Source organism: Crinia signifera, chromosome 1, assembly GCF_055691185.1.
Source record: "Crinia signifera chromosome 1, ASM5569118v1, whole genome shotgun sequence".
Lineage (NCBI taxonomy): Eukaryota > Metazoa > Chordata > Amphibia > Anura > Myobatrachidae > Crinia > Crinia signifera.
Window position 1 is genome coordinate 72,170,814 of NC_139217.1, and position 26,275 is coordinate 72,197,088.

The window sequence follows — 26,275 nt, forward strand, 5'->3', positions numbered from 1 at the left end:
AGGCCAACACCTGATCAAAGCTTAATGGTAAATGGTCATTAGTTTGACTTGGGCAAGGTCACCGTCAAAAGGTTGACATGGGTCTTTCAGTTTTTTTTTGTTGTGTTTTTTTGCCGACAGGCGTTATTTCATGCCCTACCATCCTCTACGGCGCGGAGGGAGAATAAAATAGTGTTCTGAGCGCAGTGAGGCACCGCGCCAAAAGCATGGTGAGCGCACCGGTGCACAGATGGTGTTTGTCAACGTTCGGGGAAAAAACAAATGTTTACCTTTTGACCAGCAACCTTCCCCATGTCGACCTAATGACCCTGTTGACCTTCAGTGGTCGACCCAATGCATGTAGACCTTAGTTGTGTTGCCCCCTATGACCCATAGCCAGCTTAATATATTAATGACTTTGTTTAATGTAGAGTTGAAGAGTTTTATCCAGTAATAGTGAAAGATAACAAAGTAAATATGATTACCATTTCACGTGTGTCCTTTTGATAATGGCCCTAGAGAAAGTACGGGATGGGGTACAGCTATAACGTGGTGAAGGAAAAATAATGCTCGAAGTATAACTGGTTATATGAATTATAATGTATTCCAGAAATACTTAAATATAGGCAAAATATGCTTAATATTACTTAAACTAAAATGTTTTTCATTAATTATTAATCTACTACTGGCTTTCAGTGTTCTGTGATTGGTCATTTTCACACCTGTATTTTTGGTTGTAAAACTCTTAACTATTACTACAAGCTTTAAAAACAATTAATTCAAATAGATATGATAATGATAGTACATATCAAATTTGAGTTCATGTTGAATCTACTACATTTACCATCATCTTAAACAGATCTCCCTTAACTGTTCATTCACTGGACTATTCACCCGTTAAATAAATGTGATCATCCTGTCTACCATGGTTCTCCTCCAACTAAACAAGCATATCTTGACTGACAACTTTGCAGACATTGCTTTTTGATTTTGTTTTAATTACAATATTAGAACAAGGCTCCTTTGTTACAGCAAAGCAAACTCTCTTGCAGTATCGGCACTTTTGTCTTGCACAAGAATGCTGTTCTTAAGATGTGGAAGAATCTTTGGCTTTGTAATGATGAAGGAAGATTCATTAATTTTTAGTAGCTGCAATACTATGTTGATGAATGCTTAATAATGTATATATTATGATTCTTTTTTTAGGGGTTTACTGGTAATTGAAAACTTTTTTGACTAAAGGTTTTATGGTCTGTAACAGAATTAGTCAGGTGACTTCAGTTGGCTCAGTACAAATATAATTGGCTCGATTTGTAAGAAAGAAAAAAAATTATAGCGTTTTGGCTACTGTGCATCGAAGCATGGCACATGCAATAATGTCTTTGCAGACTTGGTTCTCATAATACCAGGTTAACATAACTTGATCATATAGCACTTTGGTATCCAATTAGCCACATTAATTCACCATAGCTAATGGATGCGATTGGAGGCTATTCAATTATCCCCAATAGCCGGCACTCATCGGGAACTGTGCTTTACATGCCTCAGAGCCTTGCTAACAAATAGGTCTGCTAACTTATCCAGGCTCCCATGTGGTGTTGCTCAAAAACATGACTTTTTTTGTTTTAGCCGATTAAATATGGATTAGGTTTAGGTGCACCTTTCCTGGACATTTCCACCCACTATTGCAACTATGAAGTTCTGTCTGGGAGATATAAAATAATGCATCATGGCTGTAAAATTTTTATATATTAAAAAATTAGCATAATCTTCTATGGTATTATATGGTAGAGCTATTTGTTGCTTGAGTTGGAAAGGACCAGCAATTTACAGGATCCGAAACAGCATGGGTTTACTGGGGGAAGATCATGTCAAACAAATCCTATTTGACTTTTTTTACAGGGTGACTAAAGTAATAGTTCAAGGTGGGGCTGTAGATGTAACTTATCTAGACTTTAGTAAGGCTTTTGACACTGTCCCACATCGCAGACTGTTAAATAAACTTGAAAGCTTGGGATTGGATTCTAAGATGGCTGAATGGATAAGATCTTGGTTGCAGGACAGAAAACAGAGTTGTAGTAAATGCAGTACAGTCAAAGGAGGGAAAGGTTACAAGTGGAGTACCCCAGGGATCTGTACTTTCACCAGTGCTTTTTTTAATATCTTTATTGGTGATATTGCAAATGGAATTGAGGGTAAAATGTGCCTTTTTTGCAGATGACACAAAGGTATACAACAGGGTAGACACACCAAGAGGGGTAAAACAAATGATTGATGAAATAGCTAGATTAAAGGAATGGTCAAGAGCATGGCGACTATAGTTTAATGCCAAAAAATTCAAAATCATGCATTTGGGTCTCGAAAAATCGAAAGACTAAATATAGTATAAATGGCACTATAATGGAAACTACTGAGGAAGAGGGGGCTCTAGGTGTCACTATTTCAGGGGACTTAAAGGCAGGTAGGCAATGTAACAAAGCAATGAAGAAGGTAAGTCAGATGCTTGGTTGCATAGGGAGAGGTATCAACAGTAGAAAGAAAGAAGTAATAATGCCACTGTATAGGTCATTGGTACAAACCTCATCTAGAGTACAGTTCTGGAGGCCATATCTCCAGAAGGATAGAAATACATTAGAGACTGTACAAAGAAGGGCAACTAAAATGGAAAGACTAAAAGATCTTAATATGTATAGTTTAGAGCAGAGAAGGGAAAGGGGGACATAACAGAAACTTTCAAATATATCAAGGCTTTTAACAAGGTACAAGTGGGAGACATACTTCACAGGAAGAGGAACAGCAGAACAAGAGGACATGCACTGGAACTAGAGGGAGGAAGAGTCAGGGGAAACTTGAGGAAGAATTACTTCACAGAAAGAGTAGTAGATAAGTGGAATGGCCTCCCATCAGAGGTGGTAGAGGCAAATACAGTAGAGCAATTTAAACATGCTTGAGATAGGCATATTGGTACTCTTTACCTAGAAGGGCGCCCATCACGGGCATTGAATGCACTAAAAAATCGGGTGCGATGCGACCGACGCGATGCCCGTGATTTCCCATAGGGAACAATGTTAAATGTCTCAATTGACCCGATTTTTCCTTAGGAAACAATGTTAAATGGGCCACAGAGGCCAATGGGCCACAGAGGCACCCTGAAGTGTGAAATGGCCACCCCAATTGTTAACGCAACCCCACGATCAACGTCAACCCGAAGCGTGGCGAGCGGCGGCAGTACGCGTCCTACGACCTTTTCATACCCCCACTAAGCGTGGCGAGCGGACGCGGATACCTAAACAGGTATACGCGTCCCCTCGCGGGGCTCGCTGCGCTCGCCACGCTTCAGGCTCGGTGGCTCGCTGCGCTCGCCACACTTTCTATTCTCAACTCCACGCCGACGTAGATAGTGGGGGTATGAAAAGGTCGTAGGACGTGTACCGCCGCCCCTCGCGGGCTCGCTGCGCTCGCCACGCTTCGGGTTCACGTTGATCGTGGGGTGGCGTTAACAATTGTGGGGGCCATTTCACACTTCAGGGTGCCTATTTGGCCTCTGTGGGCCATTTAACATTGTTTCCTATGGAAAAATCGGGTCAATTGAGGCATTGAACAGGAAAATCGGGTCAATTGAGACATTTAACATTGTTACCTATGGGAAATCGCGGGCATCGCGTCGGTCGCATCGCCCCGATTTTTTTTTTTTTTTTTTTTTTAGTGCATTCAATGCCCGCGATTTTTTACTAACTATGCCCACGATCAAAATCGTGGGCGCCGTTCTAAGTAAAGAGTACCGGCATATTGATATCCTTACAAAGAAATAAGGCTCAAATATGGTTTGAGGTAACATGTTTAAAAAAGGGGCAAACTAGATGGGCCAAGTGGTTCTTATCTGCTGTCAAATTCTATGTTTCTATGTGACCGCATTGCATCGGGAAATTGTGTATTCTCAGCCGTATAAGTTGTACGTCTCTTGAAATAGATCTGGATTGCTACTGGCCATTCCTATTTGTAGATACTTGTACCCACCCTATTGTAGGTGCAAAAATATGCCTCCAATATCCTGGCTAATGTCCAACTTTGTTTAGGCTGCAGTTGCATCAGCAAGCCCTCCACTAACTTTACCTGTGCTGGAATATCCCGTTATAACCCAGTTCCGCTTCCTTGAGCAGTGCTATGGAACACTTGTGGTGCCTTCTGGATAAATGAAATTGCATTTGAAATGTTCATGACTTTACATTACATCATGAAAACATGCATAATTAGGATCGAATAAGTGTCCTCAATCTCTAAGTTTGTATAGTTTTAAAGTGGGAATATTTAACATAGTGGGAAAAATAATTGATGTAGAATGTATGTGATTTGCAGTATCTTAAACAAGTGGATATTCTTTTATTACAGATTTTTTTCCTTGTACAGTATATATTTAGGTACAAAGTATAGGAAATTTGAAGCATCTAGTCTACATTAATATTTTCCTGTATGTTATTCCCTCTTGTATTCCATTTCATAAATTGAAACAAGGTAATTTTACCTACTGTATGTAGGTATTAAGACATTTCATGATTCCATGGAAACCGTTTTTGTGTCATATACATTATTCATCAGTTCCTATGGAAACGCGAGTGATAAGTGGTCAGTTGCTTACAGGTTTAATGGAGCAGTGCATCTAATCAGAGCTATATATTTTTTCTTTTGGTCATAAATTTTTCTTTGTCAATATGCTTATTTTTGTATTCACTTCAATTTACATAGTTTTATAGTTCTTTAGATTGTAAAATTCATGAAATTTCAGCCTTCATTAATGTAATCAAAACATTTTATTTAAATAAATGAAGAAATTATAAATTCTAATGAAGCAGATGCAGTTTTCTCTTTTTATTTAAGTGTTTAAACACACTTTACATGTGTAAACCCACCACACATTGCTCACAGTTCAGGGTTTCTATCATTAATCTCTGGGTATTTCATGCACTGATTTGGAAGCCAAACCCACCCTTTTATTTGTGTGTGTGTGTGTGTGTGTGTGTGTGTGTGTGCGGGGGGGGGGGGGGGGGTTGCACTGGCAGTAGTTCATGCCCTACCATCCACTAGGGCATAGAGGGAGAATAGAATAGTGTGCTGAGTGATGCGAGGGGCTGACAATTACTTAGACAGTGTCCAGAACTAGACGTCTAGATCTAGACACCTAAAAAAAAAAAAAAATACTTGTCGAACCTTTTTTGGGTCAACCTAATGTCCCATACCCCTTGATTCTGTGTGGAGACCTGGAAACCGTGCACTTTTTGGGGTACTTGAGGACCAGGGTTGGGAACCACTTTTGTCATTTTAGCACTCTAGAACATTTTCACAGCAAACGCCAGCATTTGCTTGAATAATATGTACAGATATATGTCTGCATCTAGCTCATGCGGTTTTGAACATGTATGCATCACACCGTTACTGTATGACATTATTTTATGCATTTAAAAGAATTGGCTTGCTTTTGGCAGTACATAAACCTTTCAACCCAATTTAGGGGGATTGCCTATTATCCCAGAAGACTCTGCTGCTGTTTAGAACGACCCGATATCATGATTAATGACCCATGGTCATTATTGCAGTATCCAATTATCGTCCTAAAAGGGACCCGCCGATCCGGCAAGAACACATGACTGCAGATAAGTCCCCGCCCTGATGTTTTATTGGGGGTCCCAGCGGCTGCTTATTGGGGATTATGCTTTCGGCACACAAGCATAATTCCCTACAGCACCGTTAACGGTGGAATGGATGCTGGCACCGCAGCTAATAGGATAGCCCCAGCTGAACCTATTAGTGCTAATAGGATATACCCTTACATTTTTAACACTTTTTAGAACTACAAAAAGCTTTCCTTTGCCTAAAATTCCTTTGCCATTAGAACTTGTAACTCACGCAGAATGCATATATTTCATACAAAGTACAAATTGTTGCTTCTAACAACTATTTGCCACAAATGTAGTCTTTGTATTGTTGGGAAACTCCTGGTAATACAATTTTCTCACAATCCTTAATACGAGGTCAAACTCAAAAATGTAACCGCTGTAATCTGGAGTATCTGCAAAGACCAGTGGTTCCCAAACACTGTGCCTAGGCTCCCTGGGGTGCCTCAGGACACTTGCAGGGGTGCCTTGGGTTGGTGGACCAGGATTAATTCATATTCGTTATGTGCAATGTACCAGGCAAAAGCAGTGCTTGTGGCTGCCCATTATAACATATGTGGACAAACCGGAGCAAATCCTGCCCCTCACCACATAACTGTGACATAAATACAATGTACATAATTTTAGATTATTTTTTCTGAATTTCTCAATAAGAAACATTTGACCTAGGGGGGCCTTGAAAACATTTTAATGCTCTAGGGTGCTGTGATTCAAAAAAGTTTGGGAACCACTGGCATAGACTGAGTTGCAGGTGGTTGAAATGGAATTATGGTCCATTTTAAAATGATTTTTGGACACTGTTGGCTAAAGTATTTCTAGATTCTGAGTACCATTATTCATGTATGTGTACCAGCTGTTGTTTATTACTTGGATACTGCTAATCTTTATAGCACATAATGAGTTACACACCAGTGTAAGTAAAATTCAAGGACAAGATGATCAGTTCAACATGTACTGTATTAGAAGATACATTCAGTGCTATGTAGAATTGAGACTTTTTGCAGTTTTTATATCTGCGTTTTGTTTGTCATTAAAAAGGCATTTGACCACCCCACGCAGTCACTTTGCCTGATGAGTGGAAGACCCTCTCAGCGGTTGCAATTATTTTTATGTTAGCTGTAGATATAATTTCTCCACTACTTTCTCTGACTCAAGGAATTTAATGTGAACCATTCAACATGGTTTCCAGCCGGCAGTGAAGAACTTAAAAATACAGATGGGTCAGGTCCCATCTTTGCAGGGGATGGCGCTGGCGTCGCCAGCCGCCAGCGCCATGGCGATGGTGAGAAGGGGACGCGCGCGCACGAGAGGCGCGCGCCTCCCCTTCCAACGGCGCTTCCATCTGTTCCCCGGGTCCCCGCCGGCTTGCCGGCGGTAACCCGGGGTCCCCGCCGCCTGCCCGCACCCCCCCTAACCCCCCCTAACCCTGTCCATCTCCCTGAGGCGGAGACTGAGACGCGCGTGCGACGCACGCGCGTCTCAGTCTCCTCGCTGGCGGGTCGCCAGCGCGTACGTTCTGGCGACCCGCCAGCAAGGATGACAATAATAACATACTGTAGCATGCAAAGAGCAGTTGATTTATATAGCAGGTTATATGTTGGGTACAATTAAAATGCTTTTGGTAAACTTGAGCAAAACGCACCTAATTTCTTGGACTCGTTAGTTAATCAGAAAGAACTTGCTTATTTTGCAGTTCACTTTGACCTTCATTATATTTATCTGGTTGATAAATGATTTGTATCTTTTTCTTCTTTCAGGTTTCGAGAGCATTCTAGAAGGGCTTTATGGACCAGGATTACGTAGAGACCTCAGTTTGTTTGATGGTATTTTATTATTCATTTTACTTTGCTCTTTTTTTAATGTTCTAAAGTAGACAAAAAAAATGTATTGTAGTATACTGTACATTAAAAGCTGTAATGAGTATACATTTATAATATAGAATTCATTAATTTGTATCCAGAAAGGTTTATTTTAACATGTAGTCAAGGTACCTATGCATTTCCTCTTTACTGCCTGGGGTGCCGCTATCTGCTTTGGTGTTTCTAGCACAGTCTGGTCTGTTTTGAGATAGAGACCAGAATGTGCTATAACCACAGCACACCATGGCACCCCAGGCAGAAAAGAGGAACTGCACGGGTTTTGCAGGGTGCTAGATTGAACACAATGTTTATAGTCCTACTTTGGAATAGATTTAGCAGTTTGTGTGTTGTTGTTTTTAAACTACAGTATTTGTAATTTTTTGCTGGTGTTAATTATACATTTCTGAATTTGCTGCATGAAAAATACATTTAATATTTCTACCAGTGTTTGATGCTCCTGTACATGTAGCCCATGGTAATTAACTGCAGCTAATTTAAGAAAGCCTTTCACTAGCTGGGATCGTCTTAAGACCTTTGGCATTACAGGGTATCCGCAGGAGACAGGCACATATATGGCTTTGAACTGGGTGTACTGGCTCCTCCGCTCTGATTCCCCTTCCATGACCCAGTTTAGAAAAATGTGCCCTCAGGAGAAGATGCACACTGCTGGAGCTCCAGAGAGTTTGGGGGGTATTCGATCTGCTGCCGCTATTTCCGACGTGGGAAATAGCGGCAGCTCCCTATTCAATGCTGTCATTAACGACAGCATTGATGAGGGATCACGGCAGAACTTCAGAAGCTGTCGGGCCCGTTCTGCCGATACCGGCCGTGGATTGTCGTTATCTGGGCCGCAGATCGACAATCCACGGCCGTTTTCGCGGCCACGCCCCCTTTGCGCTGAGTGGCAGGCGGGACATTGAATCCCGCCTGTCGTTCTGCGGTCGATCTGACCGCAAACGGGCCTGGATCACGGCTGTCGGCAGGGATCGACAGCCGTGATCCCACATTGAATACCCCCCTTTTGTCTTCAGTTGACTTTATTTTATTATTTTGGGTTTGCTGTGTTGGACTTCACAGCACTCCTGCTTTGTGGGAAGTCAGGAGAAGGGTTAAGTTGCAGGCCTTTTAAGGTAACGAGCTGTCCTTGCTGCAGGACCACTGTCCTGAGAGGGTGATGTCATCGCGGGCATTGCGCTGCAGCATTACAACCCCAGCATGCCGCACACTCCTGTCTCAGTACGAAGATGTCAGTGGTGAGTACAAACCGGGCTCCCCTCAGTGGGGTACCCCGGTTTATTGTGCGGCAAGATGGCGGCGGTCACTGTGTCCCTGCACATGGACCGTCACAGACACCAGGGCAGTTCCCCATAAAAGCGCTGTGTAATACAGCCAGCGCCAGTATAAACATTAGTATAAGCCCAGCGCCATTACAGGGGGCGGGGCTTGCTCAGAGCAGGACCAGAGAGCTCTGTGGGCGCCAACACTGCTTCCTGCTTCTCCCTGCAGCGCCATTACTGACCGGCAGTCACTCCTCAGCGGTGAGGCATTGAAGAGGGACATCTGCAGCAGATAAGCAAGTGTTTCAGTGCTTAAATTGTGTGTTACACTGTGCACTCAATATATGTATACATATTACTTGAGGTATTTATGCTCCTAAACCAACTCCTCATTCTGGGAGTTCAGGTTAAGGGTGTGCTGGTCCCCTCAGTATCTGAGTACTCCCCCACAGGCTTGTTAAAGCTACACACATCAGTGTTAGAAGCTTGCACATAGTTTCTAGACACCTCACATGGATTTATTCTGTGTGTTGTGGGAAGGTTACAGTCTCGAGCATGGTGACAAAGATAACATGAAGCACAAAGTTTGTACCTGGATCCACTTCACAAATTACTTGAGAACAATGCATGTCTCCACAGCTTAGTGGGGTGTCACCGCAATCAGACTCCCAGGAGCCTGAGTGGGCTACTGGTATTAAAACCTATGCTGCAAAATGTGTCCTCACAGCTAGCTGCAAATACTGTGCAGACTAAGTAGGTGCAGCAGGATTTATCAGTCCTGTCGGCAAAGGTGGATAATATCACCCCCACTCCAGGTCAATCACGCAAGCGCGCCTCGGCCGCCATTTTGCCTAATTCTGATGCAGATTCACAGGACAACGGTGATGATGAGGAGCCCTTACAGAACTCTGTCTTCCCTCCATGGCCCTTAACCTCTCATTATTGCTTTTAGAGAGGTGTTGGATCTTCCTATGGCCAGAGGAAGGGGACCCATATTTTGTCTCTCAAAGGAAACAAAATATTGTTTTCCCTGAGCAGGCTAACTTGGAGGACATATTTAAGGAAGCCTGGAAACAACCGGAAAAGCGCTTTCAGCTGTCCAAAAGGTTCAAGTCCGCATTTCCCTTTGACCCGGTCAGTAGGAAAATGTGGGAGGAGCCTCCGGTGGTTGCCGCTTCGGTATCCAGGTTGTCCAAAAAGGTGGTACTTCCTTTCCCAGGGTCTGCCACTCTGAAGGATAATTCAGATAAAAAGCTGGATACCACCCTGAAAGCCATATATATGACAAGTGGTGCATCTCAGAGGCCAGTCCTCGCCAGCTGCTGGATGGTAAAGTCCATTCATACTTAGGCTTCTCAAATCAAAGAGGGCACGTTGGCAGATATGTCACTTCCGCTTGTCTTGATTTCAGAGACTTCATTCTGTGTTACCATATGATGTCACTTCCGCCCACCGGCGTCCCCATGTGCAGTGGATTTCATCAAATTGGATAGGGTATTTAAGCCCTAACCTTCAGAGTGATGGCATCCACATCTGAAGAAGGATTTGTAATCTGAAACATGTTATGAGGATGCCATCACGCTGATGGGAGAATTTGATACCAACTGTGCCACGTTTATTCAAGCTTGTGCGGTGGTGCGCCTCATTGCTTCCCCGGACTTTACCATCTTTAAGCACCTAGCCCACCGCACCCACCTCGCTTGGTGAGATAAACATTGGGTTACCCCTGTCTATAGTGTTTACAGGATATTGTACCTCTTAATTTTTTGCACTTTGATGTGTTAAGTATGTATTTTCATTAATGTATTTGCATCCATGTATTGTGTGAATAAAAGTTATCTGGTTAACCGAATCCTGCAGAAGGGTCCAGATTTGTTTAAACCTATCATCCACTGGTTCTGTGCGCCATCTCTGCTGACTTTCTTTGTTCATAGAAACTCTAAAGGAGTGGGTGTTGCTCCTCCTTTCTGGCCAGCAGAGGGCTGCCTATGAGCTATTGTAAAATAGTGCGCACCTATACCACCTAAACCCTCAATACAAGATATGTCAGTGACACAAGTGGCGGAGAGACTGCGCCATATCCAAGACACTGCGAAAGTGCTTTGTGAGGCTCAAAAAGAACTAGGGACCATTAATGCCTGCACCTCAGCCATGGCGGTGTCGGGTCGCAGGGCCCTGTGGTTACGCCAGTGGGTAGCAGACGCTGACTCCAAGCGTAGTGTGGAAAACCTTCCCTTTTAAAGTGGAAAAACTGTTTGGCAGGGAGTTAGATGATCTCATCTCTAAAGCGGGGAAATCAACATTTCTTCTGACTTCATCCACACCAAGCAGACGCCCTTTCTCTGGGCCGTCATATCAGTCCTTTCGGCCTTCATGGCCTAAGCAGAGGGCAAGAGGAGCTTCCTCTGCTGCAAGAGGCAGCCGGGGAAAGGTCAGAAATGCTCCAGCCCTAGTGTCACAAGACGGGTGCCGGACAGTTTCCCGACAGTCGGGATCCCGACAGTCATTACCCTGACATCGGGATCCCGACAGTCAAAACCCCGACACTTTGGGTCCCGATGCCCATTGGCTATTCTCCCTCGTGGGGGTCCAGGACCCCCATAGAGGGAGAATAGAATAGGTGGCGAGCATAGCAAGCCACCGTGCCCGCAAGGGGCTTTGTTGGGCTCGCCATGTTGTCTGAGTCCGGCCAGTCGGGATCCCGACTGTCGGGACCATATACAGGACCGTACCTCTGGTACAGCCACTTCAAAGCCCTCCACGTGACTCTGGGTCCCCCACACGAGAGCTTCTCGAGGTGGGTGGTCGGTTACCGTCCCAGTGGCCGGGCAGGGGTTATTACTCCAACCTGTTCGTAGTACCGAAACTGGACGGTTCGGTGCGGCCCATAGTGAACCTAAAGACTCTGAACCCTTAGTTAAAGGTATGCAAGTTCAGAATGGAGTCCTTAAGGGCAGTAATGGCAAGTCTAGAGGAGGGAGAATTCCTAGCGTCGTTGGACGTAAAGGACGCCTACCTCCACATCCCTATATGGGGGCCACATCAGGCATTTCTGAGATTTGCTCTGAGAGATGAGCACTTTCAATTCAGAGCTCTGCCATTCAGCCTGTCGACTACGCCACGCATATTTACCAAGGTAATGGTGGAAATGATGCTCCTGCTCAGAAGGAAAGTGATAATCATCATCCCTTACCTGGACGACCTGCTAATCAAAGCAAGATCGGAACAGGTCCTGATACAGGACATAACCAGACAAGTTCTGTCCAATCGTGGATGGATTCTCAACATCCCAAAATCATCCTTGACGCCGACACGTCGGCTTCTTTTTTGGGGAATAATTTTGGACACCAAGAATCTAAGGGTGTTCCATCCCGAAGGCAAAATTATGGCCATTCAGGACCTGGTCTTGGAGATTCTGGTCAAGACTCAGGTATCTGTTCACCAATGTATCCAGCTTCTGGGGAAAATGGTGGCTACCTTCGAGGCAATCCCATTCAGGAGGTTTCATTCCAGACCATTCCAGCAGGACTTGATGAGCAAATGGTCAAGGTGACACTTTCTGATGCACAAGAGGATAATCCTGATGCATCAAGCTCAACAATCGCTCCTGTGGTAGCTACATGCCCCAAACCTGTTGGCAGGTCGGCGGTTCGGGATCCTGGATTGGATTCTCCTAACGACAGATGCCAGTCTTTTAGGATGGGTAGCGGTGACGCAAGTAAGGACCTTTCAGGGCCGATGGACCTTGTGGGAGTCAAAACTGCATATCCGTGTCCTGGAATGGAGGGCAGTGTATTATGCGATCCTACAGGCTCAGTTACTCCTCCAGAATCGGGTGGTGCAGATAGAATCAGACAATGCCACAATGGTGGCGTACGTCAATCGCCAAGGGGGAACAAAGAGCAGGTCTTGCATGCGGGAGGTCACCAAGATTCTGTCCTGGGCAGAACTGCATATGACTGCAATCTCAGCCATCTTCATCCCGGGGGTGGACAACTAGGAGGCGGATTTTCTCAGTCGCCGCGACCTTCACCCGTGGGAGTGGAGTCTCAACCCTCAAGTGTTTGCAGACATTGTGGATCGATTAAGTTGGCCGCAAATCGACCTTATGGCGTCCAAGTTCAACAACAAGGTCGCCAGGTACTGCTCAAGAACCAGAGATTCTCAGGCGGAAGACGTGAATGCCCTGATGACAGCGTGGTCTTTCGACCTAGTGTATCTGTTCCCACCTCTTCCATTGCTGGCGAAGGTGCTCAAGCGAGTAATTGGCTGTCTTACCGGAGGTACAGACTTTCCTCCAAGGATTCCTTCATATTCAGCCTCCCTTTGTGCCGCCTACAGCACCGTGGAGTTTGGATGTGGTTTTGGCCTTCCTCCAACTTGTCCTGGTTTGAACCATTAGCATTGGTGGACATATGAAGTACCTCACCTGGAAAACTATGGTATTTTTGGATTTGGCCTCGGCTCATAGAGTCTCTGAGTTGGGGGCTCTGTCTTGTAAGAGCCCCTTCTTGATTTTGCACCAGAGCAGAGTTGGGAACAAACCCGCAGTTCCTCCCTAAGGTGATTTCTTCATTTCATCTGAACCAACCTCTTGTGGTCCCTTCCGGTTCCAATTCTCCAGATATTCCGGAGTCCCTGGACGTGGTTCGGGCTCTGCGTGTATACGTCCAGAGATCAACGAAAGTTTGCAAGACAGACTGCCTCTTTGTGCTATATCACGCACAGAAGGGACGTCCGGCCTCAAAACAGTCCATTGCACGTTGGATTCGTGCAACGGTTCAACAAGCTTATGTAGTGGCGGGGTTGCCTAAACCTTCAGGGTTAAAGACTCATTCCACTAGGTCAGTGGGTGCATCCTGGGCGGCTGCTTGGGGTGTTTGAGCCTTACAGCTCTGCAGAACTGCAACTTGGTCGGGTCAGCATACCTTTTGTAACATTTTACAAGTTTGACGCCCTGGCCAAAGAGGATACCCAGTTTGCGCTGGTGGTGCTGCAGCAGTCTCCGCACGTTCCCGCCCCTTCTGGAAGCTTTAGGACTTCCCCAAGGTCTTAAGACGTTCCCAGTATCCCCTAGGACGATGGTAAAAATAGGATTTTAATACCTACCGGTAACTGGTTTTCAATAGTATGCAGGTATAGGGGGAGGAAGTGCTCCCTCAATTGAATTCCTCAAACCTGTTTATGGGTTGATGTAAAATAAGCCAAGCTCCACTTGAGGGTAAGATAAGATTTAGAAAAGGAGGCCGGCCGGCTGGTCCTTAAAGCCTGGAGCTCGGCAGTCGGGATTCAATGTCCCGTGCGGCGAGAAGGGGGCGTGGCCACGAGTTGATGACGAAAATAGCCGGAGCTCGCCTATTTCCGGCTTTTCTCAGCAGAACCCCTGTTCAATGCTGTCGGGGAATACAGCATTGAATAGGGCCCCGCAGCCATCTCCAACTTCGGGAGATGGCTGCGGGTGCACGACAAAGATTGAATACCCCCCTTAGTGTCCACAAGAAGCACAGATATGTCCACTTACACCTTTCATTTTTTCCCTTTGTGCTTTATTTGTCAAAACATGCATAGCACGGCTAAAATGCTCCTCCATGAGTAGTGTTTCAACTTAGATTCAAAATTTTGATGCAAAAGAGTTTGTATAAAGTAGCAGATTTTAATAAAATCAAAAGGCTGAAGTCAGTTCAATCTATCACCAGTATTCGTTAATAATATCCAACTTTGATTTGTCAAATGGTTTAAACAGTCGACCACTAAGGCAGATAAAGGAATTTGGTTTGGATTCAGGAGGAAAAGTTACCACATTGGTCCATATTTTATGGCGATTCCTTAATAAACACGCATGATGCTTCAAATAAACTGGCTAAAGAAGTGGTGAATAGAAAAAAATGTTAATAAATTTAAAAATAAATATTTAATAAACTAATTGACAGACAGTCAAGATATTTGTCAGAAATAGTTGTTTGGCATCCTTTTTTTTTTTTTTCATAAAAATCTGAGATGGAGAGGCGGTGGACACTTCATTTTCTGCACTGTGATGATTTGGCATTGAATGAACCTACAGTATCTAATCAGCCAATCGGTCATAATTTAGCACATGTAAGCATGGTGAAGGGGCCCAGTGGTTTTTAAGACCAAGCATCAAAATGCAGAGAACATTTTATTTAATAGATTTTGATTGTGGAATGATTAATACCTGAAAGACCATCTCAAAAACTGCTGATCTCCTGTGAATTTCTTGCTCATCTGTCTCTACTATATACAAACAATGCTCAAAACCTAAAAGAATCTAGCGAACTGCAGTTTTGTAAATGGAAATACCTGGTTATTGAGTGTGCAGAGGAACATGGCCAGGCTGGTTCAAGATAAGTCAACCGTAAACCAAACAACCATAAGTATTAGAAGTATTATGCATAATGACATCTTGAAATACAAAGCACATTGATCCTTGCAATCAAAGGTCTTCAGTAGTTTAAAACAATGCTAGGTTAAACTCCTGTCCGAAACTAAATTGCACTAGAAAGAGGCTCCCCAGAACTGGACGGTTGAAGTTTGTGGAATCATTACCTCATCTGACGAATCTTTATTTTTGCTGTGACAGAGGGCCATATCCTATTAGCAGCAGTAATTTACAGATGCTAATAGGTTTGCCAGGGTGATATTATAATTAGCCCCAATTTGATGTGCTGATCCACAGATGCTGGCACTGATCAGGGATAAAGCGTAATCCCTGATAAGCTGCCCTTTTTTAGAGCTGCAATAACACATGGGTCCAGGAATTTATCCAAAAATCCAATTTGTAGGCCAGAAAAGTTAACTGGGGTAATCGAATACCGCCCATAAGTGGTATTCTTTTTTTCAATGGTTCAGGATGCTGCGTTTGGTGACCGTGGCAGATTAATGATGTGGGCAATGTTGGCATATATTGGGTCCCTTTATACCAGTTAAGCATTGCTTAAATGCCACAGCCTACCTTAGTGGTATCGCTGACACTGTGCATCTCTAGCCACCTATTAACACTGTGCCAACGTTGCTGTGAGAGGTGCAAAATATTCACTAAAAATGCCAGAGCCGTAGTCGAGGAATATGAATCTCTTTAGTTATCGGCGGCAAATGATCTGAATTCAATTAATGGAAGTTTAGTTAAATATTGCACCCAAGAAAAAAAAAAGTTGCTTTGAGCGAGACTGGCATTTTTAGCAGATATTTTGCGCATCTCTCTCAGCAAGGTTGACACTCAAAGGGGGGGGCATCAGTAGCACTTGTCATCTCTGGTTCTATGAACACAATTTCATAGCTCAATTTTCTGGTTAATGTACTTATGCTCCTTTCTGAGTTCTACTGTAAATGTTTTCTTGTTTTTTTTGTTTTTTTTCTCAACCCCAGGTGTTTCAAATACATATTTTTATTTATTTTTAATTGTAGATTGTGAACCTGAAGAACTGGTTGATTGGTGTGTGGATGATAAATGTTCATTATGTAGCCTTCGCAAGGATACAGGTGTAAGTATCTCTACTAAACCATTTATAAGCATTAAGAATAGTTGATCCTTAAAATCTGATTTATGATGGAATAAGGAATCCTGGTGTTTGTGTTCCCTTATAAGGATTGCTCACAGTCAGGTGGTTCAACACAGTCCACCCCTACAATCGAGCTGATATCTCAGGGCCAGTTCAACACAGAGAAAATTGAATGCCAAGCTGAAAACTACTTAAATGCACTCTTTCTAAAGAAAGGTATGTTTTGTAAATAGGGTTATACTAAAATGCACGTAAACTTCAATATGGGGTCAATTTGGGTTTTCATGGTACTTCATTAGTAATTATAGGACGTTTACACTTACTGTATTCTGGTGGTGAAGATTCTGTCCTGCTATGTAAGTAATGCTTTTTTTCTCGTTTCGGATGCCCATATGTTGACTTTTCTAATTCTTCATCCTTGGGAATTTCAACAATTATTTCAGTTTTAAAAGTTCCACTTCTAATATGATGGTTTATGATTAAAGGAAGGGTATGCTCAGAGGCTATCTGCAGGTAGCAAAGGTAGAACTATGATCATCCTAACCTCTGTTACAGGACAAGATTAACGGCTGTATCTAATTGTTTTTCACCAGCATTTCAGCTCGCTATCCCCAGGGCTGGTTAGCTGAAATGTGCAAATGCGTGGCTAAACCTGACCACAATGAACGCTATATAGATCAATTGAATATCACCCTACAATCTCCCGTCATTTTAGATGGGAGATCGGGCATGATAGAACTATTGAATACCCCCCTCTAGACATGAGTAAATAAGTAGCTCCTTCATCTCAATCTAAACTCTAGCCTGTGTACTTTACCCTCCCTGGAGACCATTCATGTTTTTGAAAAGTCAAAATATCTACCTCATCCCTAAAATAGAATTTAGGTACTAAATAAATAGCAATAGCTTTCTGATAGACTAAAAGACATATATACGAGTATGTAGCACTTCTGCAACTTTCTTTTTCCTGGCTTGTCTATTTTCTGCTGATACTTGCTGTTTAATAACTGGCAGCCTATTGGGAGCTTTGTTTTATTATGATACCTGTGATTGGCTTCCAGGATATTTCATTGCTCAACGCTCTTAAAATTGCCTATGTATCATTGTCAGTCCATTCCTTATAATTATAGTTTCTTTCTCTCCTTTATGGTTTGAGTCCCATTTGAAAAAAGGGTACTTGTGTAGATTCACGGCGTCAGTGTTTGTTTATTAATCCAGACAGCTGTGTTTACAGTTTCTTAGAAAATTGGCAGCCTGCCAGAGTCCATCTGTGATTTACTTGAACTGTGAAACTTGGCTGGTTTCTAGACTACTACACTAGCGCGCGGGCTCAGTCAGTGTGTAGTTAAAGTATGAAACTTGGCAGCTTTTCAGAGTTATGTACTGTACTAAGGTAGCACGCGCTCACTGTAATAAGCTACGTTACCAGTTTGTCAGTGAAATAGCGTTATTTTTTTGCGCTGTAGTAGCTTCTCAGTCACAAACTGCGTCTGTAGCCGCTAACAGCGTCTCGTTGGCCGCAACAAGAGGTTGCGTCCCAGTAACATTAGTACTCAGAAATAGGGTTAGAAATAGCGTCTATTTCACCTGTCACAAACAGTTGTGTCAAACTGTTAATAATGACACCTATCGACTTAACAGCTGTTGTCCTTGTTTACGACACTATCCACGCCATCCCGAAGCGTGGCGAGCGCACGCGGTACGCGACCGACCAACCTTTTCATACCCCCACTATCCACGTCAGCGCGGAGTTGATTTTCTATAGTGTGGCGAGCGGACACAGAATACATGTGAAGTAATCCACGTCCCCTTGTGGGTCTCGCCACGCTTCAGGCTCGCTGCGCTCGCCACACTATATAAAATCAACTCCACGCCGACGTGGATAGTGGGGGTATGAAAAGGTCGGACGCGTACCGCGTCCCCTTGCGGTGCTTGCTGCTAGGGATGCCAATCCCGAGGCATTTTTTCAATCCCGGGAATCGGGATTGAAAAATGCTCAATCCCGGGATCCCGGGATTGGCATACCTAATAAGAAAACCACCCCCGTCTCTCCCACATTGTCCTACTTTGAGCGGCGCGGGTGGCAGTAGAATGGACGGAGGCTGCTGGTGTGACGCCGGAGGTACCCTAGGTTTGTCACAGTGACACTCTGGACTGTGCAGCAGGGAACAGTCAGGCGGCGAGCGTGTTCAGTGCTGCGGCCTGTGCAGCGTGACACATAGGTCACGCTGTGCAGGCCGCAGCTCTCCACCTCCGGTGTCACAACAACTCGCTCGCCGCCTGACCTCTCCCGGACACACACAGTCACTCCTGGTCACAGTGGCAGAAAGCGACATCTTCGTGAAGACTGGAGCTCTGGGACAGGTATTACAGAGCGGTGGTGCGGGGGGCGTGTTCAGTTGGCTGCACAGCATGACGCGCAGCATGACCTCTGACCACGCTGCGCGTCTGAACTGCACAGCCAGAAGTCAGGTGTAGCTGGGCAGCGTCTGAGCGAGTGCTCAGACGCTGCCCAGCATTAGACTAGTTTAATCCCGGGATTGGAAGCTCCAATCCCGGGATTCAAATCCAGGCAATTTTGGGGCCAAATCCCGGGATCCCGCTGATCCCGATCCCGGGATTGGCCACCCTACTTGCTGCGCTCGCCACGCTTCCGGCTGGCGTGGAAAGTGTGTTTGTGACTGGGACTCAAATTCTGACTACGGCCAACTAGACGCAGTTTGCGAGTACAGCCACATATTTGGGACTGTGACGCTACTGCAGCGCAAGAAAAGCCCCGCTATTTCAACGATAACGTAGCTAAGTACAGTTACACAGATTAAGCACAGAGTGAGCGCGCGCTAGCCTAGTACAGTGTAGGAGTCTGTAAACCAGCCAAGTTTCACAGTTCAAGTAATCACAGATGGACTCTGGCAGGCTGCCAATTTTCTAAGAAAATGTAAACAAGGCTGGATGCAGGGCCGGTGCAAGGCACCGGAGCGCCCTAGGCGGGGGGTGCCCCGGCGCTCACACACTCCACGGGTGGCGGGGGATGATGCACCCGCCACCACCCCTGCTTAACATGGGAGGTGGGGATGGGAGATGCAACTGCCACCGCTGCACTCCACAGGGGTGGGGTTGGTGGCGAGAGATGCCGCGGGGGGGCTTAGAGATGCAGCTCCGTATGGGCTCCGGGAGGGTTGCTGCAGGCTTTACCCCTGCTGCTGACCATGACCAGCACGGGGGACGGGCTCCAGGGGTGAGGGGGCGGCTCAGTCACTCACCTGCTCCCAGCTCCTTCTTTCTTCTTGCTCTCTTTGGGAACTTTGCCGCTCCTGCTGTTTTTTCTGCTGCTCAATACCGCCCTACAGTGGCCGGCGCCCTAGGCAAATGCCTAATGCTGCCTAGTGGTGGCGCCGGCCTTGGCTGGATGGATTAATAAAAAACTCTGGCGCCGTGAAACTACACAAGTACCGAAAAAAGAAAAGTCTAGGTTCCTTGATATTTATACTAAAAGCACAGGTAATGTTCCTGATGATAATGCACTGTAGAAAGGACGCCATAGTGCACAGTCTGGAACCTAGGGGAAGAGGGGGGCCACCGAAGGGTTCCTCTGGGGGCCAGTCCTGCCCTGATCAAATTTAAGACTTTGACTATTGGTAAATGGCATGTACCCTGGAACAGTCTTCAAGTGGTAAATGTTGTTTGAGACATTTTGTGCAACATTTTTGTTCCATGTCATTTGTTTTACAGTTTTGCCTTTAGTAGATTTCCCCACAAAAATGTTTATCCATTTTGATTATGATTTGAAATGTTAGCACAATGTTGGGGTTCTGCTGTTCCATTATGCAAATAGGAATTTGTAGATATGCAAGTGTCTAGTAGTATTCTATATACCTTCTTTCTGTATAAGAAGTTTATGAAAATTACGTTCAGGCGATTCTTCATGCAACACAAAAATGATGACCACCAAATCAGACATCTTTGTTTATATAATAACTGCATTATTGCATGGAAACTACTGAGGAAGAGAGGGATCTAGGTGTAACCATTTCAGGGGACTTAAAGGCAGGTAGGCAATGTAACAAAGCAATAAAGAAGGCAAGTCAGATGCTTGGTTGCATAGGGAGAGGTATCCGCAGTAGAAAGAAAGAAGTGACAATGCCACTGTATAGGTCATTGGTAGAGACCTCATCTAGAGTACTGTGTTCAATTCTGGAGGCCATATCTCCAGAAGGCTATAAATACATAAGAGACTGTACAAAGAAGGGCAACTAAAATGGTGCATGGCCAACATCACAAAAAGATTAAAAATATCTTAATTTGTATAGTTCAGAGCAGAGAAGGGAAAGGGGGACATGATAGAAACTTTCAAATATATCAAGGGTTTTAACAAGGTACAGGTGGGAGACATTCTTCTCAGGAAGAGGAGAAGCAGAACAAGAGGACATGCACTGAAACTAGAGGTAGGAAGGTTCAGGGGAAATTTGAGGAAGAATTACTTCACAGAAAGAGTAGTGGATAAGTGGAATAGCCTCCCATCAGAGGTGTTAGAGGCAAATACAGTAGAACAATCAAATTCTATGTTTCTAATTCATTTTCATTTTTTTCTATGATTAGATCTTCCTCAGAACTGTGATCCCAACATTCCACTTGTAGCTCAGGAATTAATGAAGAAAATGATACGTCAATTTGCTATTGAATATGTTTCAAAAAGTAGAAAAATGTACTCAGAAATTAATGGAACAATGAAAGATTATCCTCTTGGTTGTAACGGTGTCCAACTGAACCAAACCGAAAGTTTACCTCTGGAAGAGCAGGATGGTCCACTAGACCTCACTGTGACCCGCATTCAAGAGAATACATTTCAGGATGGTAAGATTTGTGTGTAAAAAAAAAAAAAAAACAATGTTTATACCCCACATCCCAGGACATGCACAGCTCCAGGTGTATAAAACCTATCTTCTTTGTTTATATAAAGTATCGGTGGTGGTGGTGTAGAGGAAGGGAAGAACAGGGCAGGAGCACTGGTGAGGTTCAGAGGTAGGGTGAGTACGTGAGGAAGGAGGGCCCTACTCATAAGAGTTAACAGACTAGAAGGAGGTGGGTGGACGAACGAAAAACAATAGGATAAGTAGGAACGGATGAAGGGGTAGGATAGGAGGAGGAGGAGGAGGGATAGGCCAGTCGGAAGAAGTGGGTTTTGAGGGAGCGTTTTGAAGGAGGTAAGGGAATCAGAAAGCCTGATGGGTGACGGGAGGTTGTTCCAGTGCAGGGGGGCAGCGCGAGAGAAGTCTGGGACACGGGAGTGGGAGGAGGTGATTGGGTGAGAGGTCAGTCGGCGGCGGAGCGAAGAGGACGGGAGGGAGTGTGGATATAGATCAGTGAAGAGAGGTAAGGAGCGGTGGAGGAGGAGAGAACCTTGTAGGTGGTGGTGAGGAGTTTAAAGAGAACCCGGAAAGGAATGGGAAGCCAGTGAAGAGATAGACAGACCGAGGGGGGAGGCGGAGGTGGAGCGGCGGGAGAGGAAGATGAGCCTACTAGCAGCAGTGTTAAGAATGGATTGGAGAGGGGCGAGGCGGGTGAGAGGTATCCCAGAGAGAAGGATGTAGTCAAGGCGGGAGATGACGAGAGTGAATGAAAATTTTGGTCGCGTCAGTGGAGAGCAATGGTCTGATGCGCGAGATGTTGCAGAGGTGAAAGTGGCAAGACTGTGAGAGAGCACGAATGTGTGGGGTGAAAGAGGGAGGAGTCAATGATGACACCGAGGCAGCGTGTTTAAATTGATCTAAGATTTGTAATGGGTATCATTTCATGGAGGTATTGAGTTATTCTCGTGGAGCCAGTTTTAAAAATCCAAAACAAACAAAAGCGCTTTCACTGAGTACCAAGAATACTGGAGCAGATTATGCTCCTAATAAATTTAATTCCCTGGTACACCATCTTCTGAAAACATCCTCCAACTTCTGGGTGATACATCGAGAGGGGTGTATTTTTGCATTCTAAGGTCGGGCTTATGGTCCCTATATATCTTGTTTCCAAACACTGCTCCTTCCATGTATACATACAAATACAGTTTATTTGGTCGAATGGGCCCCCTTTTTTATTTTCTTTTGCTATGTTAATTTTGTACTCCATTTACAGCATGACAATCAAGAAAAAGGCCCTTGTACCACAAAAAAAAATAAAATGGTACTTGTTTCCTAGCACGGCCACAATCGCGGGCATCGTGTGTCATTTTTAGTGGTATACGACGCGACCGACGCGATGCCCCCGATTTTCCCATTGAAATGCATTGAAAATAGTAAAAATCGCGTCGGTCGCGTCGTATGCGGCTAAAAAAGCCTTAAATGGTCCAGACGCGATGCCCACGATTTCCCCATAGGAAACAATGTTAAATGGCTCAATGTACCCGCGATGCCCCCGATTTCTCATAGGGAACAATGTTAAATACCTCAATTTCACCAAATCATCATAGGGAACAATGGTAAATGGGCCAGAAAGGCCCAAAAACACCCCAGAACAGTGAAATGTCCCCCCAAAAGTACTTTACGCCACCCCACGATCAACGCGAACCCGAAGCGTGGCGAGCGGCGGCGGTACGCGTCCTCTGACCTTTTCATACCCCCATTATCCACGTCGGCGTGGAGTTGAGAATAGAATAGTGTGGCGAGCGTACGCGGATACCTTCACAGGTAAACGCATGCGCTCGCCACGCTTCGGTTCTCAACGCCACGCCCTAGTGGATAGTGGGGGTATGAAAAGGTCAGAGGACGCGTATCGCCACGCTTCGGGTTCGCGTTGATCGTGGGGTGGCGTAAAATACTTTTGGGGGGACATTTCACTGTTCAGGGGTGTTTTGGGGGGTTTATGGCCCATTTAACATTGTTCCCTATGATGATTTGGGTAAATTGACCCATTTAACATTGTTCCCTATGGGGAAATCGCGGGCGTCGCGACCATCGCACCCGATTTTTTAGTGCTTGCGATGCCCCCGATTTTTCCTCACGATGCCCACGATCATGATCGTTGTGGCCGTGCTAGGAAACAAGTACCAGTAAAATAAACTCTACCAAACCTTTGGAATGTATGATTGAAATTGGAAACCAGGTTTTTTTTTGTTTATTTCAAAAAATGTGTGTGTAAATAATATATTAGTGTTTCCATGCGGCACTCACTCAGGCTTTAAAAATTGCCTTTCTTCTCCAACAGCTTCTGGGTTTCCCCCGTCTTCAAGGACAGCAGCACAAATGAATACTTCCAAATACAATATTTAAATACCAACATAGTCCCCCCCCCCCCCTCACCTAAAATTACAGATATAGAGCTCACAATCTGAGGTTCATACAAAACATCATTACAGGATGAAAAAATATATTTTTTAGAACTTTTTAAATTAATTAATTTAATATCTCATCTCTGAGAAGTGAAACTACCCAATGTAAATACTGATGTGAAGGAATGAAGAGGAAAGATAATTTATCATTCCGTAGGGGGGGGGGGGATTGCGCAAAGTGATCTGTTTTCCTATTATGTTTGTGTTAGTGGTTTAAGATACTGTTTCAGCTTTGTTGGCAAAGCAAAAAGGCACACAACTGTGCAGAACCATGTGCATTACAGCTGGGGCTGGTGTCACATGTATAGAGGGATATGGGTGGGGTTTGTTCAAAATTAAATCTAAATTGCAATACTGTCTCCAGTATTTACCCTGCACAGAAACAGTATAAATGCATTATCTCCCTTTCCATTGAAATATGTTTCGTTGCACACTCAAAATTACTTTTTTGCTTTACAGAATCTGGCCAAAATCTACTGTACTGCAGTGTTTACGTTAAATATAAATTAGCCAATCCAACAGTCAATGGTTACCTTGTGTTTACAAGACATCGAAACTGTGTAGTGGAAATAGAACATTAAATATTCCACTTTAGAACAAATTGTAAACTTAGGGGTTTATGTAATAAGCCTTGGAGAGCCATAAAGTGGGCTGAAATAAGCCAGCTCCAAACAGTCATTTATCAAACACTGCAGTTATAACATGACAGTTATAAACTGGCTGGTACTTTTATCTTTGTACACTTTATCTCTACAAGGCTAAGGCGGTGTATTCAATCCTGGGTCATGACTGTCTGTACTAGCCGACCACCGTGACCCTGGCCCATTTGCAGTTTGCCCCCCCTGCGAAAAGTGGACGTGTCGGCATAAACGGCCGTGGATTGTCAATCCACGGCCATTCTCTGCAAAACTGGCCCGTTCTGTCAATCTTCCTCTTCAATGCTGTCAGGAAAGACAGCATTGAATAGGCACCCGCCACTATTTCCCCCGTCGGAAATAGCGGTGGGGATTGAATATCCCCCTTAGTACATAGAACCTTTTATTCTAAATGTGATAGAATCCAGGTATTATTTTATAAATACTTTAAAGTCACTCTTTGTTCATAAACAGATTGAGTCTGACACATTCCTATAATTTTTTCCCTTGTTTGCATTTATTTACATGCTTTTTATGACCATTATATTTAAAAAATCGATGGTATTTTCAGGACTAAGGAAGATTTGCTTTACTTTATTATTTTATCTGTTTGTCTTGTAGATGATGAAATTTTGGATCTTTCTGTAAAAAGTAAAAGTAATGGACTAGAAGGGAATTCCAAAATAAAAAATTCCAAAATCGGGTAAGTTATGGATCAGTTGATTAAAATTCCATAAAGATTAGTGGTTGGTAAAATATACGTTGAGTTTGAAATATTTTTCACAATACAGGTGGTTTTTTACAGTATACTTCCTGCTCCTATAGTTTCTGACTGCTAATGATAATTTTTAGAGGGTTAGTCCAGACCGGCAGGTTTTATAAGGCGTGTAAATATAAAATGATTAACTGACATTATTTAATCATTTTATGGTATATTAGTTAGTCTATTAATTCCGTTCTTTTTCTTTCTCAAATATGTACGCACCCCAGTTTCCTGTAGATTATGCATTCATGCTTACATAATGCAAATTAATGCTTTTTATGTTAATAGCACTTTGCAGTGCATTTTGTGATGATTGTTAGATATTTTTACTTATTGGACTCACTTGCAGTCTGCTCTGAATACAGAAAAAGTTTATAGCTCGGGGCTATGTATTCCCGAATTAAAAACATACAGTATGCAGGAAGATCTATTAAGACAAATGAGCACCTCGTGACTTGTTGAGTAACATTGGAGGCTGTTACTGCAATTTTTTTTGTTCTTTTATTCTAACATTTGAAAAAGTGCTCATGTATAATTTAGTTATAGGGAGCATATTTTAGACCACTTGTAATGAGCTGCATAGGTCAACAGTTCAGTACTTCTTAATTTATGTGTTTTTAACATTGTAATACCATATTTAGCCTATTATATTATTGCTTTTTAATATTCAATGTTTCCATTTAAATATATAAGTTATTACCAGATATTGTTCACAAGTTCCTGTTTTAATCTAAATCTATAGATCCATTATCTACAGTATCTTTAAACCATCAAATTCATGTTTATTAATGTAAATTTTAAATCTTCTTGTTTTGTGTCTGTCTGCTGTCTGCTTTTTTTTATTCCGTTTTTTGTATGCTGGCGCAAATCTTTACAAGGGGGTTTACTCTTTTATTACTTGTTTAGCGGTAACGTCACGTTTCTACTAACAAAAGTTAAATTTTAAGGGCTTACTAATTGCTTAAGTTAAAATAATAACAGTTTGGCTCTGCAAGCAACTGTTTCAGATGAAGTAGCATGCATTAACGAAATCGTTCCAAAAATAAGCAAATATTTACAAAATGATTTTCAGTTTTTGACTGGGTTGCTATAGAAGCCATCGTATGATTCACAGATTGTCCAAGCTGAAGTATAAAGTTTTCTATAACTTCTAACTTCCACCTTTTGAATAAAAAACTTTGTCAGAAGCGGTGATGTTACCTAAGCAAAGAGTTTAATAAAGGAGTGGACCATCCCCTTCCATACCTGTGTGCACGTCTCA

At 43.7% G+C, this 26,275-nt stretch overlaps 1 protein-coding gene across 6 annotated transcripts in view; it reads left to right on the forward strand.

The window, feature by feature from the left end:
- LCORL (ligand dependent nuclear receptor corepressor like) overlaps window positions 1-26,275 on the forward strand; it is a 107,186-nt gene that overhangs the window by 46,151 nt on the left and 34,760 nt on the right. For 5 of the 6 annotated variants that reach the window (XM_083161421.1, XM_083161422.1, XM_083161466.1 and 2 more), the window contains exons 2-6: window positions 7,406-7,471; window positions 16,207-16,283; window positions 16,388-16,517; window positions 20,901-21,155; window positions 24,873-24,954. In XM_083161421.1, the coding sequence (XP_083017547.1) occupies window positions 7,406-7,471; window positions 16,207-16,283; window positions 16,388-16,517; window positions 20,901-21,155; window positions 24,873-24,954 (610 nt within the window). The remainder of the gene's footprint in view (window positions 1-7,405; window positions 7,472-16,206; window positions 16,284-16,387; window positions 16,518-20,900; window positions 21,156-24,872; window positions 24,955-26,275) is intronic. The other variant, XM_083161592.1, reaches the window with a different exon arrangement.